Below are 14,778 nucleotides of genomic sequence, written 5' to 3'. Positions count from 1 at the left end.
CCGCAAGGAAAGTAAAGAAAAATAATAAAAAGAGAAAAGAGAGCTGAAGAAGAGAAGAAAAAAAAGCCCTCCTTTTCTTGTCGAACCCATTTCTCCTTCTCTCTCTCTTTCTTTTTTCTCTCCACATGGGCTTGCGGAGATCCCACGGCCGCATCCAACGAGCGCTCGCGGAAACCCCCTCAACCCTTCGCTGAAGCCAGGGGAAAGCCCGTGTTTTATGCGTGAGCCCGTCGTCGGCCTCCCAGATCCGATAGATTTCGTCGCTTCGTCGGGGATCAGGAGAAAGCTGGAACCGAGATCCGGCCTGGTGGCGGCCGCTACGATCGCAGGGCGGTTCGGATGAGGGGATGGTCAGATCCTCTACGCTGATGAAGATCGTTAGCCCTTGTTGGAAGCCGTCGCAGGAGAGCCGAGGCGACGACAGCTCCGGCCGCTTCGGCGGCGGCCGCGCCGATGGGCTCCTCTGGTACAAGGACCTCGGCCGCCACGCCGGCGGGGAGTTCTCCATGGCGGTGGTGCAGGCCAATAACTTGCTGGAGGATGGCAGCCAGATTGAGTCGGGGCCGTTGAGCTTGTACGAATCGAGCCCGCCTCACGGGACGTTCGTCGGGGTCTATGATGGGCACGGCGGCCCCGAAACCGCGAAATACATTACTAGCAATCTCTTTTGGAACCTAAAGAGTATGTCTTTTTGGATTTTTGCTGTAATTCGATGAATCTCTTCTGTGGCTGTCATGTGTTTTGCTTTGGATATTGTTTCGGCAAGTTTCTTCTACAAGGAGATATGAATTGCAAATATCTATGAAGGAATTGACTATTATTAACCAGGAAAATGAGGAATTGAATCTTTTTATTCATGTTTTGGCTTATCGGATTGGTCAGATTTTAGGTACCCATCACAAATTCGCAGAATTCTCTGCAAAATGTGATTTTTATTTGAAATTGGTGTCTTTGCATTTATTCGTGATGGCTAAACCTTTATCTTTTTATGTAAGTGTCTCTTCTTCTAACTAGGATCACATTCTTGCGTGGGCATCGATTCTCTTAATATTTTAGATGTGGATAATTGCACAAATTTGGTCACATGATGTATTCAACTTTAATTTCCTTTTTAGATTCTTTTGATTATATGTATACCGTGCTCTGAATTATATTTTCTGTGTAGCTAGTGCCTTTCATAACTATAGGGCATATGTTGTGCAGAGTATGCTTCGGAGCACCAAGGCATGTCGGCAGATGTAATACGAAAAGCATTTTCTGCTACAGAAGAAGGCTTTATCTCTCTTGTAAGAAAGCAATGGCTCACTAAGCCCCAGCTCGCATCAGTTGGTTCGTGCTGTCTTGTCGGTGTTATATGTAGTGGGATGCTTTATGTTGCGAATCTTGGAGATTCTCGAGCAGTTTTAGGGAGATTGGAGAGTGGTATTAGAGAGGTGAAAGCTGTGCAGCTGTCAACAGAGCACAACGCAAGCTCTGAATCTATCAGAGAGGAATTGCGTTCAATGCATCCAGATGATTCACAGATTGTGGTATTAAAGCGTGACGTCTGGCGTGTGAAGGGCCTTATCCAGGTAATTCTTTTCACTAATTGTGCAGCTTATCAGACTCGTCAAGTAGAATCTTTCTGAGTTCTATTTCCAGTCTGGAATAACAAATGGCTGCAGTAAATTATACCTACCGATTACATTATCATTGTTATTCTTGTTACTTTACCCACAAAGAAAGGTATGCAGAGTACATATCTGGTAGGATTCTATCTGGTATGCTACACTGTCAGTTAAACATGCTTATAATATTCGTTATTATTTAGACACCAAACAATACCATGGCTAGTATTTAGAAACAAGAAAGAGAAAGAAAAGAGAAGAACTAAGCCTCTTACTTTAATACCTGTTTGTTTGAATCAGAAACAAAAGTACAGTTGACCTTTTTCGTAGAGCCTCATGTCTACCCAAATCTGGTAAAGTACTATTGTATCTCTGATATAAGCATTTTTGCTTGATAAACAAGTGAAGACAAGGTAAACTTATTTATTCAAGAAAGTATAATTATTTCCACAATGAGTAGGGATGTACTTTAATTTAATCTAATATCCAATGGACCAGGTGTTACGGGACTATCATTTTAGATGATCCATGAAAAATATAATTGGAATATGAAAATGCGAATATGCAAAGGAACGTATGCATGGGACTGCTCATATAGAAACATATATGCAGAAATCAGATGCCCATATTGCTGGAATATTCTGACTGAAATTAAATCATAATAGTAATTTTCTCCCTGATTTACTTAAGATATTGTAAAAACATCCTTGATTGTCCATTAGTTCTTTGCTAATCTAGTCTTAAGTTTTGTTGGAGTGCTAGTTGGCCTTGCTCATGATAGCTGTGGTATATCCAAATATCACTCTGATCCCTCCATGGGTATGTCCATTGTGTGAAGGTTCTAGCTTGAATCTTATCTGTGCAAAATAAAACTCAGGGCATCTAAATTGAAGATCTGCGTCAATAATGATATGAAATATTTAGAATGCTTTGAAACAGAAATATTTAGTATGCTTTGAAACAGAAATATTTTATGGCACTTGGTTTAAACCCACTCTGACTGGAAAATACTTGTCTCTTTGCAAGAAATTCCTATTACTTGCTTATGCCCCGTCATACATGTCTGTAACAATTTCAGCTTAACATTTATGCACACCTTTCTTCCTAAATGTGTAGCAAATTATCTCTTTCAGTACTTTATCATGTGCTTTCTCCTAGTAGATAAAACTTGTCTATAGATTTGTGTCTAAGTCATTCCATCAACTGCTTAATGAAGACGAGGGTTCCAACCATGGGAGGATCTTCATGTTGTAGGGCAAAATAGTTTTCACTAGAATGATATCCCCTTTTTTGTTTTTGCCTACAAATTTTATATGATCACTCTAGATCCTCTGACTATTTTTAACCCTATATATTTTGAATTGAAATATTATAGTTATTGAAACTTTTCCATTGGCCATGCTCTGATCATCATTGTTTTATTAGGTCTGCGACATAAACTCTGATATGCAAGCACAGCTATCCAAATCAAACAGCAATGCTTATATTAAATGAGTTTGAATCCTTTTTTTCGAAAGATAGGAGTATATAGAAGACAGCTCCTTGGCATAATTTAACAAGTATTTTTATTAGTTGGGTCGATTGACTAATTAGGCTTGGTGCTAGTCTGATGAACTGTTCCTTTATGGAGGAAAGATTTTGCTAAAGCATCTCCATCTACATCATGTCCATAATCCACACAATATCTATTATTGAAATTTTTCATAAATTAAGCTACCAAACATGTCATAAATAGGGATGTTGATTACCATATTATATCTTTGTTTCTTTAGATTGGTGGAATCCTACAAATGTATGTTGTGACACCATTTTTCAAGAGATATATTTCCCTAATAATGTACAAAGAGATGCTAATCCTTTCCCCATCATCTCGACATAGTGTATGCTGAGAATCCTTAATATAAGAGAGTTATGAAGGCGGGTCAAGCATGGGAATCTAAGTGTACCATATCATGCTTTTAAATCTTGATCTTCTATCATGCTTTCAGTGTACCATATAGCTTTGTGCATAAGGACAATTTAAGTGGCTTGCGCTAAAATGCACTTGCTTCTTATCATCTTGTGTCAATCCCTGAATAAATGCTTGCAAGATGGATAAGCAATTTCACAGATAGGTCAAGCACCAAGTAGTAGCAAGTTGAAAGCTTGTAAAGTTAGCGATTCACAAAACATACATGCTGCTTGAAACCTGCAAACATATTTTCATTTCCATGAACATGTAGATCTGGCTTTTGTTATACGTTATATTTTATATCAACCAACCTCCCTGTTCCATGTACCTTTCACTGTCTTGACTCACCATGATGCATGATGCATGATGAACATTATCATCTCGTAGGTTTAGTCATTTCCTGTGCCTTCATCAAAAGTTTTTAGCGGTTGTATTGAAAACAAAGATCCTGGCACTCATTAGCAGTTTGTGTTAGTACTGCAGATTCTGGCACTTGCTTCTTGAACATATTCTATGACTGATGTGCAGCATGGGCTACTAAAAATATTCTTCATATGATCATTTGTATCATTTACAGTATTTTCCATCAATTACTTTATTCAATAAAAGAAAGGTTGTAGAAAATATTGCACTGCAGATGTGTATTAATTATCTGTTTTCTTTCTACATGATTTTCTGCAGATTTCAAGATCTATTGGGGATGCTTATTTGAAGGATGCAGAGTTCAACCGTGAACCTCTACTATCAAGGTTCCGGTTGCCTGGGCCCTTCCGCAAATCAATCCTCAGTGCTGAGCCAACAATAGTAACACATAAACTCTGTCCAGAAGATCAATTTTTAATATTTGCATCAGATGGTTTATGGGAACACTTGAGCAATCAAGAAGCTGTTGACTTGGTTCACAACTCACCTCGTAACGTAAGCTATCTTTCTATGTTCTAGGTTCACTCTTTTGTATTATACGGTATTTATACCTTTATGCTTCTTTACATAAAGCGTTTCCATATTTCTGACCATTGCTTGAACTACTCATATAGGATGAGCACTCATTTAGAAAATACCCTAACAAAAGTGCCCTACTGCCAGATCTTTGAACTCTAATGATACTAAGAAGGCATTATCTGCTTTTATTTTCTTTCTTCTTGTTAATATGAAATTTATTAATTAATTGGGTGGATTTATAGGAGATTCAAAGCTGTTTCAGTCATAGGACTGATGGTTGTCATAAGACAATGTTGATGCGAGGTGTAATTTTCCTCTGATTTGTGAAGATTACAGTAGTTTGTAGCAAGGGTTTGTGTGAGCAGATGATGCTTCTGTAATAGAAAAACTTCTTGTTACAGAATTTACTCAAAACAAATCATGTTTGCAATTCCTGTCACAGAGTGTAAGGTCCTGCATGCTTTATGTTGAATTTTTGGCTGCCAGCTGTATGCTTGGGCATCACCTGCATAGATGCAAGGGTAGATGATTGTGGTTATGGTTACTGCTACTTTTTGTTCCGTTCAGGATACTTGCTTGTTGAATTCTGCTTGTAATCTATCCTGTTTGGTTGTCGTATCAATGATATTGATTTAAGTAGTATTCTTTGTTACTAGTAATATTTTTAATTCATTACTATTACTGAATTTAAATCATTAATTCTCGACAGTTGCTAACATGACATTCCGCATTTATTATTCCAAGGTTACATTATTTCATGCTCGATATTCTGCCCTGCCCATTAGATAGCATCTGACAGGATATTGCTGAAAGATCCATTACTGTGCAGGGAATCGCGAGGAAACTTATAAAAGCTGCCATGCAGGAGGCAGCAAAAAAAAGAGAAATGAGGTACTCAGACCTGAAGAAGATTGATCGTGGGGTCAGAAGACATTTTCATGACGATATCACTGTTATAGTTCTATTTCTAGACCCTACTCTGATAAGCAAGAACTTCTATCATGGCCCTGCAGTTTCCCTGAGAGGTGGTGGGAATCCAGTCTAAGCAGATCCCCCAATCACAAGGTTCCAGATGCTTGTTCTGAAATCTATGTTCATACATGAAGCTGAATATTTTCTGATATCTACTAGCCTGGAAACAGACATTCTTTCTTCAGGCTATCACCAGACAGCTGGTGATTAAGATGGAGAAGTTAAGCATTATCAGAAGAAAATCTACTACACTTAAGTTGACTGAAGATTCACATTTTTGACTGGAAAATAGATGCTGTTAGCAGTCACACATTTGCGCGACCTTAACAGTGGAGGCCTGGGTTCAATTCTTACACTGAAGGTAGCGGCCTCTTGATGCAGGTATCGAGGATCTGAGCAGTCGATAAATGCATCTCATTTTATTAGCAATTATCCTTCTATTTTAAGAGTGCAGCTGCAGGAAAATTGATGGGTCTTATGGTGCTCTTTGATTTGTGGCTATGTTCTATGTTCAGCGTCTCCATATTCATGTGGAAAATGTTAGGTTCGAGGCGGCACCAAGATTCTGGGTGCAGTTGCTTTGATGAGTTTCTTTTTTAAGGATAAAGACTCTACAACAGTATCATTGACATAATTTTTTTTGCCTCCTTTTCTCTGGTGCCATGTAATTTCAGCAAGAACATTGTAGAGAAATTCCCAATTTTGAGATAAACTAAAGTAACACCAGCTTCCCATATTATTTTCTCAATCGTTCTGCTTGTAACCTACTCCCAGAAACAGGTACCCGCATGACGCATCCCCCCCGCTTCTCTCTCTCTGTCTCTCTTTTTTTTTCCCCAAGAAATATGGTCAAAATGCAGCCTTCTGGGGTTGGAACCAGGAAACCCTCCCCGGCATGTGCCTGAGGCCTCGAGAGGAGGGGAGGGGTTTCAATTCCAATTTGATATCTAACATCAATTTTTTTGTCACCACCTGGAATGACTGCTTTGAAACGGTGAAACTACATAGAAAGTTGTTGCCGTTGTTGGGTCACGAGTCTGCGGATGGTTCTTAGTTTTCTTCATTTTCTTGATCTAATCTTTACGTTTTATCCTTTTTGTTTTTGTAACTAAAAAACTAATCTTCTTCTGTTCTTAAATCGGGTGGATTTCCCCTTCTATTTCCCTGAAAAAGGAAGCTATACGGAAGAGTTAAGTTCGGATGAAAGGGAGACAAGAGCTTAAGTTTGTGATAATTACACGTCGCTCATCTAAATTGGGTTGCAATTAGTATCTGATAGGTCCTACTAGTTTGGTTGGGGTGCCTAAACAGTTGGGCCTTGTTAGGCAGTCAATTTTTTGGGGTCGGGCTGGCGATTATCCATCATGATAAGTTGGGTCCGAACTTAGTGTCCAACTCTAACCAATCAGCTGTCACTTGTCAGTGCTTGGTATTTCAAGGTTGCAGTTTGGCTGCTTGTCAGGTCGGTTTGAACTAAAGAACATCTGACTAGAGAAGAATTTGAAGTAATTGAACCTCCCCAAGGGAGGCCTTATCACGAGCTCCATGCTTTAAGGATCCTCTGTTGACCAACTTTTCATAATGAGATGGATGACATGAACTCCCAAAGCAAACAACCGAGGACAGAACCTCTTTGAGATTAGAAAGTAACCAAATCAACAATCCCACTCTCAAAGCAGGCTCAGTCCAGGGAGTCAATTGTTCCCTTGCCCATTGATTTAGAAGAGAAACCATGTAAAACATGCCCAAAGTTCTATCATCAGAGAACCACCAACCACAAGCAAAAATAAGCTTAACACTGCCTACCAGATCAAGATGGTTAATTTAACACTTCATTGGAATAAAAGGCATGTTAAAATGGCCTTCTCTGCAATTAGAGTTAGTTTAAGAACTATTCTGCAACCATGTCAACCAATGGCTCTTTATAATCCTACGGGTCACCATTTCCACATTAATACAGTCTTCAATGGCACACAGAAGAAAAGAAAGTATCTCCATTGCCACAAGTCATGTTTTCCACTTTCTACAATGATACCTCCATATGATGTACTCCATGGGTGAAAACAGCAACCAGGAGCTTAGGAAGGCAGCAGCATACAAAGCACATAAAGAGTCCGGCCAAAGAAGAGATTTATATGTTTAAAAAGGATCGGTAAGAAAAGCTAGGCGATAGAATAACTCTCGAGGTGCGCAGCAAGTATGACCCTCTGAGTGGGTATGGTGGGGGAGCCACGTTGTCTTAACCAAAAAGAGCCCTCAATCCTCTGCCCCCTCATGAGGTGTTAGCTACAGATGCTGTCTTCTGGTTGAAGTCATGATAGGAGAAGAATGTGAAAATAATGTTCGAAACCTGAAGAAGAGTATCATCACATTTTCTCCATAAACCTGAACGATAAAAACCTACCAGTTCAGAGTTGGCCTTGCCATTGGCTTGAGATGAGGTGCCAGATGTTTGTGAAAACCTGAAAATAATGCAATGAGAAAGAATCACCTGAAGTGCCAGTGTGAAAATAGCAGCACAATTCTTTATAGCACCGCAACACTAGAAGATGGCTGCATAAACTGGTCGCTCACCTGATTGCTCTTGCCTTTTTTTTTCCTTCTTCAGCAGTTCCAGTTTTGGAATTTTGAGCAAATCTTTCTAGCCGAGCCTTCTTCTTTGCCTGCTCATCAACTGGGGAGTGTACTTTAAACCCAAACCTGAGAAAATAACATTAAGAAAAGGAGGGTGCAAAGCAAATCTAGAATGTTATCAATGATCTGAGAATAAGCAGAAGTATGCAGTTAAAACATTGATGCTGTTGTAAGAAAGTGCAAGTTGGTACCTCTCTGCCCGGGCCTTTTTTTTCTGCTCTTCCAGTTGTCCTGCATTCTTTGTTCCATGCAAGGGAGATCCAGTCCCAAACCTGCCAATGACATGGGTTGACTCAAAACAATTAAAATACAAGGTTTAAAAAAGGGATCTAGGCTTTGACATTGCACAAAAAGTTATTTCGAGCTTAATGAACAAAGGAAGAGAACCATGAGCACAAAAAAAAATATCTAAAGGACTGTACCTACCCTACACACTAAAAAATACAAGGCACCAATTTTTTGCAGCAAGGTCTAAATCATATAAAGTGAACAAGAAATATTTAAGTGTCATCCATTAGGTGAGCCAGCAAAAACTACGAAATAATGATATAATGGTTAAAAACCAAGAGTTACCTAGAAATGTTACAGTAGACAGTGGCACCCTTCTCCCTCTTCCAAACTCATGGTGAATCAATTACCAAAGCACTAAAGGGATTTGGTTTCTGACTCACCGGGCAGGACAACAGACAAAATGCTTTTGTTCCAATATGATACACCATGTGTGAACAGCTTGAATTGAAATCTAGCCGTCATAAAGAGGTGTAGGTCCACATCACAGACAATGTCAAGGCCTTCCATCATAACCACAACCATATTGAATGTAAGCAATGTTCGGCCTAGATTTAGGTTTGCCGAAGCTATGAATGAATTGATATATAGTTGACATAAAGTAATTCTCTCTGCACGCCCCCCCCCCCCCAAAAAAAAAAAAGAAAAAAGAAAGAGAAAACAGAAAGAGAGAAAAAAATGCCACCTTCAACATTAAGATTTTGCTGATCGCTATCTCAAATACATGTGGCAGTCAAATGAACAGACTTACATGAAACAAAGCAAATCACAAGTTTCACCGCCAAAACCAACATTCAGAAAACAAGAAGCAAACAGAGGTTGGTTGTTTTAAACTGAAGGAGATCCTCCAGGAAATAAATCTGAGCAACTGCATCTTCGGTCACAAGATGAAGAGACCAGTGGAGGGTGAATTGAAGAACTGATATCATTATGCAAATAGCATCCTATTCTTGAAACACTGCTTAAAATCTAAAAGAAACCTTCAGAAATAACAATCTTAGCACTGATGACAGTTCTCTGAAACAAGAACACAGGAGCATCACTTTATCCAAACCTAGTGAAAGTTTGGCTGCGCCTTCAGTCACAAGGTGCAATGATCAACTGGGGAAGCCAACTGATGAACCGACGTCAGCTCAAACACCCCCATAATCTGCAATGAAATCTCAAGAAACATTTCAGCGGTAATGTGAGTCCAAACATAAGCACTTCCTTTTAGTTAATCTTGTATGTCCTCCAACAGATGACCCAAACCACTATGGTGGGGAATGAAGCATGAAAAAATTCAGCAGTTACCTTTTTCCACACTTTATACTGTTCCAAATATTCGTGTGAGCATCCCAAGAAATAGAATTTGATGACATGCTGACCCCCAACCAAATGATACCTCTTTCAAAATAGCTTAAAGCAAAGTCACTGTACCATCAGCACAATCCCCCCTTTCCCTTCAAGATGCTCCCCCATATATCACCATTTTTGTCTACAAGTTGCCACTGACACCATTAACAGGTGCTCCTGTCAGTTTCAATATGCTGCTCCATTTAAAAGGTTATTTCCATATGAAAATTGTCTGTGCAGCTTTTGACTTTGCATATAACACCAAAATCATGTTGATGAGAGAGAACATACAACACCCCACAACCCCGAAAATTAAAAATTACCAAATACTTGTTTTTGAGTTGTGTCACCACGATCTACAAATTTCCTGACCATGATGTTGATTAAGCTAGCTGGGCAAGTGAAATTTTTTTTTTTTTTTACATTAAGAAAGACATAAGAAACCTGATTAATCCCAATCATTGCCTTTTCTTCCTGTGGGTAGAACTGTAGGGCTGCACTCCTGTTTCTTCTCTCTGTTTTTTCCTAGGTAGTGCTTGGACCCTTCCTGGCTGAAGCAAGAATCCAGTGTCAACAATCAAAAGCTAGATTACCGGTGAATAAAAAATTTTCTCTCTTTTTCCATTCTCCTCTCCTTGTTTCAGCCTATAGTTGATATAACAGAATTGTTCTCAAAGCCTAGCTGACCAAAAGGTAGCTGCATGCAGGTGATAAATCCATTTATTTTTCACCATCCGTTGATTTTTCTCCTTTGGTTTATTATTTCTTTCTAGCTAATACAGTCGACAATACTGATGTGTAATCTACATCTATCCCCTAAAAGAGTTTTATAAATAATTTGATGCATTGTTATGGCATAATGACAATTGGCACCTATATTGAACATTACTAGCAAGAAACATTTTTCTAGGGTGCCGCATCTACTTCTGAATCTCACCAAAAACTGCCCCAAATCCACTCGTGCACCCACTCCTATTTTAGGCAACTAACTGACAAATTTAGATTTTGTCTAGAACCATCAAAAATTTGATTTCAGCTAAAATATTAATCAACAAAAGCAAATGCTAGAGCATACAAAGATCAAGACTGCTTATGCCAACTACAGCGAAGTCATTGGGTAACAGCTAACCACCGCAAAAAGATAGTATGGCCAAGATAATTCAATTACCATGAGATTACTTTTTCCAGCCATGCAAACAAATTCACTTGTTAGGAAGGAAAATCAACAACCAAATACATGGATCCTCAAACATTATATGCAAATTCTTTTGGGCACATCTTTTTTTTTTTCTCTAATTACCTTTGCCTTAATGTTCCTGAAATAAAACTGTCCAGCTACAAATATTAACACTGAAAACCAAATCACCATGATCTAGCATCAAATAATTTCAACATAACTGATTTTAGGGTCTAGGGTCTTTCATGTCATGGGTGGTGATGGAAATTTTGCTTAAATTCAAATACAATAAGAAGCCTTTACATGGAGAATTCAACAATCATCTTCGACATTGAAACTCAAAAAACACAACCAACATGTAGAGGAGAGGACACAAATTTGACATTCAAAATTCAGACCACTCATTCATTTATGTCTTGCATGGCCATTTATAATTTCCTCAGAAATAACCAACGCCTAGATGGCACGTTTGCCCTCAATCCATTAATTTTAAGTACTCAACAATGTACATAAATGTATATATACACGATGATATCGCCATGTCAGTGACCTCCAAAAGCCCAAGCACCAACTGTAATCGCCCAAGCACCAACTGTAATCGCCCAAGCACCAACTGTAATTGCCCAAAAGTTCTGCTAACTTTGAATGTATAGCCAAAGAATTAGGGATCCATCTTCTTACCTTAAATCATCTCTATTTGGTTGAACCATTGAAACCCCAACAGGTATTTCCATTGTAAATTTTATCATCCTTGGGCCCTTTGAACACTCTAGCACTTTTCACTACCAGCCAAACTGCTTCACATCCCAATACAATGAAGCTCATTTCTTATTCAAGCAATTTCCAAGTTTCTGCTTGTCAAACATGATTGTCAGGACCTTTCATCTGCTCATAAAGTCCTTGATATGTATCTTTCAGGTGAGAAATTAATATATTTCCTTGCATATGTGTAATCTTCACCGAGCCTGCTAGAACAACACCAATACCATTCTCTTAGGTAGAAGGTTTACAAAATATTTATGCAAAACAGCATTACGGATTGCTACATCTTGAGATTTGACAAATTTTATGGTCTGCAAGTTGAATCTCCCAAACGAGGCACCTCTGGAAAGGGGAAAAAAGCCTATATCACCTCCGAGATTTTCCTTGATGTGTTTGCATCTCCGATCCAGCAGCATCATATCCTTTAATCCAAACCACCCAAATCATTGTCTGATGCTTCTAAATCCTAATATGATCAATGCCGCAAACTGAGATGGACCATATCAATCTCAAAGCACTCATAAACATTCTCTTGACATGATCCATATTTCAATCGCCAATGTCCCCTAAACCCCCCATACCTAAAAATTTGATGGACAATCCGTTCATCTTAGACCCCATTATGCTATCAAACCGAAAGCTTCCTCATCTTACAGCAAGAATACAGCATCAATGCTCCGCCTTCCTTTCACATACATCACCTAACATCCAAACAGCACTTGATTTTTCCTAAAGTTCTCGATATGCACTGACTCGAGAGATCGGATAAACGACACGGAATACAGGAACCATTGGAATGCTTCGATTTCCGTTCCATCTGAGGTGAAGGAAGAGATTAAAGAACAGCGCAAACCCTAGAATCCTCGCAAACCGACGAAAAACATAAAAACGACAGGGCAAAAGAAAAATTTATGTTTCGACTTCCATTCTATTGCATCGAGAACCTACCTCTCGGCGCGAGAGTTGCGCTTCTCCTCCTCGGTCAGCAGCACGGGCATCCCGAAACGTTCCGCTCGGCGGAGCTTCTTCTGGAGATCGGTGGCGGCGCCGGCCGCCGCAGCAACTGCCGTCGCCGAGGAGGGTCCCACCGCGGTCGTCCCGGTGGCCGGGGGCTTGGGTCCCTTTTGCTCTGCCCCTTCCCCTCCTCCTTCCTTGCGCGTCTCCCCGGTGTTCCCCTGGTCGGTGGTCTGCTCCGCGACGGAGCTCGAGGTGGGGGGAGGCGTAGGGTTTTGGAGGCGCGCCGTGTGAGGAGGAGGAGGGGGCTTGTTGGAGGACGCCGCCGCCGTCGCCGGAGCAAGCGGAGGCGTATCTGGGGTCTTCTTGCGGGGATCTTCCTGGGATTCCTTGCCCATCAGTAGTTGTGGCTCCATGGAAGAGAAAGGAAGCGTAAGCGGCCTGTTGATTTTGGAGGTTCTAGGAAGTTGAGCAAAAATGAGTTCTTTTTCCGAGCAGACCTGGATTCCAGCTCTCCGCTTTTCCGATCCAAAATCTCAAATGCGCTACAAGTCCTGGCCCTTGGATCGAGAAATTAAGACTAACATAGTGATGTATGTTAAACTAGTCTCAACCCTCTGAGATTGTGTTTGGGTACTGGTTATCTTTCTGATTAAGATGTGATTATCAATTTAATTAGTCAAATAAAAGCTCAAAATGGTCCCAAAATGCTTAAAATGGTGTATTTTTTAACTAATGAATTGAAAACTATCCTGACCAGGTTAAGTTTTTTATTTGATTGGAATGGTGAAATAAAGTAAACTAAGAAAGAGCTCAATGCATCATTTGTCTTTTAGAAAAATGAAATAAAGCATAAGAATTTATTTCAATGTTATAACAATAACAATATTGTTAATTGTTTCTTTTCGCATATGATATATTTTTTGTTTTCCAATTTTTCACTATTTGTCCGATAATGAAATGAATGCACAATCCGTTTCACCATTGCAATGCCAGAAGCGCAAATTACTCCATTCTCTCTCCCATAAATAAATCCCTCCATTTTTAGTTGTTTTCTTAACCTCACTACCTCCAAAGACTTTTTCTCTTCTATCTTCCCTCTCTATTGTCCTTCTTTTCTTCCTCTTACCTCCAATTTCACCTCTAACTCATGGCTCGAAGTTAGAAGAAAAACTTGCAAACCTTTTCAACCTAAAAAAGTGAATGGTTGAACTAGACCAACAATCTCAACCTCTTACTTAGTGCGTCCTCTCCACCACACTGTCCTCTTCGAACAAGTTACTGCTTCCTTCCATTTTTATGCAAGCTTTTGCATAAGCAAATGTACTGCCTCGATAGAATGTATACGATGGAAGAACCCCACTAAAGAGATTCGAAAAAAGTAATGTAATCTATATTTTAAGCAAAAAAGATAAATAATTTGAAGTGTGGGTAAGTTATTGTTGCTCGGGCCAATGGATACTGCTTTGCAACTCAATAACAGTAGTGTGGCACTCTAATTATGCAAATTTCCTTTGGACATGTGGCTAAATGAACTTTGAGTGCACTTAACAGGCTCCTCATATATATATATATATATATATATATATATATATGAATGGTGGCTCTCCATGTAATTCAATTCCTGATGTCAAAAATCTGTCAGCTCTTAGCTTATTATCAGTAAAAATAAAAAGAATAAGGCCCTGTTTGGGGGAGCTTTTGGAGGGCCAGAAAGCACTTTCTGGCCCTCCAAAAGTACTTTTAGATGAAAAACTGTGTTTGGTAAATTTTTCAAAAAGCTATTTCAGCTTTTGCGGGAAGCTGAAAACAGCTTTTGGGAGGAAGCTCCAATTTGGAGCTTTTGGGAGGAAGCTGTTTCAGCTTTTTCGGAAAGCTGTATTTTTGACAAAAATGCCCATATTAAAATAACATAATTACACAGTTTGTCCCTTTATAAACCTAAAAATCTGCTGGAGCCAAGAACCCTAGCCGTCAGACTCCCTTCCATAAGAAAAGGTATTTTTCTTTTCAATTTTTGTATGCATCTCTTGAACCACATTTTAGAAGAAAAAAATTTTAATCCTTTTCCATACCTTCCAAAATCAATCTATTATTTTTTTTTTATCATCAACCTCGCGGCCCACGCTAAGGTCCTCCTCGAGCGTGGACCACGA

The 14,778-nt window shown here is 39.4% G+C and overlaps 2 protein-coding genes across 3 annotated transcripts; one reads left to right on the top strand and one right to left on the bottom strand.

Annotated features, from left to right (window-relative positions):
• Positions 1-61: 61 nt before the first annotated feature.
• On the top strand, positions 62-6,211 carry LOC103709179 (probable protein phosphatase 2C 38). The gene is made up of 4 exons (XM_008794410.4): positions 62-681; positions 1,204-1,571; positions 4,240-4,476; positions 5,330-6,211. The coding sequence occupies exons 1-4, from the start codon at positions 348-350 to the stop codon at positions 5,543-5,545; spliced, it is 1,155 nt and encodes a 384-aa protein (XP_008792632.1). The 5' UTR covers positions 62-347; the 3' UTR covers positions 5,546-6,211.
• Positions 6,212-7,379: 1,168 nt separating this feature from the next.
• Positions 7,380-13,186, bottom strand: LOC120110157 (protein MODIFIER OF SNC1 11-like). 2 transcript variants are annotated; one of them, XM_039124243.1, is made up of 5 exons: positions 12,617-13,183; positions 8,298-8,378; positions 8,047-8,172; positions 7,877-7,934; positions 7,380-7,774 (listed from the first exon to the last, which is right to left on the bottom strand). In XM_039124243.1, exons 1-5 carry the CDS (start codon positions 13,036-13,038, stop codon positions 7,745-7,747), a joined length of 717 nt encoding a protein of 238 aa, XP_038980171.1. In that variant the 5' UTR covers positions 13,039-13,183; the 3' UTR covers positions 7,380-7,744. The 2 variants fall into 2 exon arrangements, 1 of the variants encoding a protein (XP_038980171.1); XR_005510909.1 differs by lacking the exon at positions 7,877-7,934 and having other exon boundaries at positions 7,753-7,857; positions 7,964-8,172; positions 12,617-13,186.
• Between the last annotated feature and the right edge of the window lie 1,592 nt (positions 13,187-14,778).

This window comes from Phoenix dactylifera, chromosome 3 (genome assembly GCF_009389715.1).
Source record: "Phoenix dactylifera cultivar Barhee BC4 chromosome 3, palm_55x_up_171113_PBpolish2nd_filt_p, whole genome shotgun sequence".
NCBI lineage: Eukaryota > Viridiplantae > Streptophyta > Magnoliopsida > Arecales > Arecaceae > Phoenix > Phoenix dactylifera.
Note: the sequence above shows the minus strand (reverse complement) of the source record. Positions and strands in the feature narration are given on the sequence as shown.

Bases quoted from the DNA above. Each gene is read 5' to 3' on its own strand.
- LOC103709179 (XM_008794410.4), top strand. From the start codon at position 348: ATGGTCAGATCCTCTACGCTGATGAAGATCGTTAGCCCTTGTTGGAAG. The intron at 1,572-4,239 runs GTAATTCTTTTC...GATTTTCTGCAG, and splicing joins GTGTGAAGGGCCTTATCCAG to ATTTCAAGATCTATTGGGGA. The intron at 4,477-5,329 runs GTAAGCTATCTT...ATTACTGTGCAG, and splicing joins TTCACAACTCACCTCGTAAC to GGAATCGCGAGGAAACTTAT.
- LOC120110157 (XM_039124243.1), bottom strand. From the start codon at position 13,038: ATGGAGCCACAACTACTGATGGGCAAGGAATCCCAGGAAGATCCCCGC. The intron at 8,379-12,616 runs GTAGGTTCTCGA...TGTCATTGGCAG, and splicing joins CGCAACTCTCGCGCCGAGAG to GTTTGGGACTGGATCTCCCT. The intron at 7,775-7,876 runs GTAGGTTTTTAT...GACTTCAACCAG, and splicing joins GCAAGGCCAACTCTGAACTG to AAGACAGCATCTGTAGCTAA.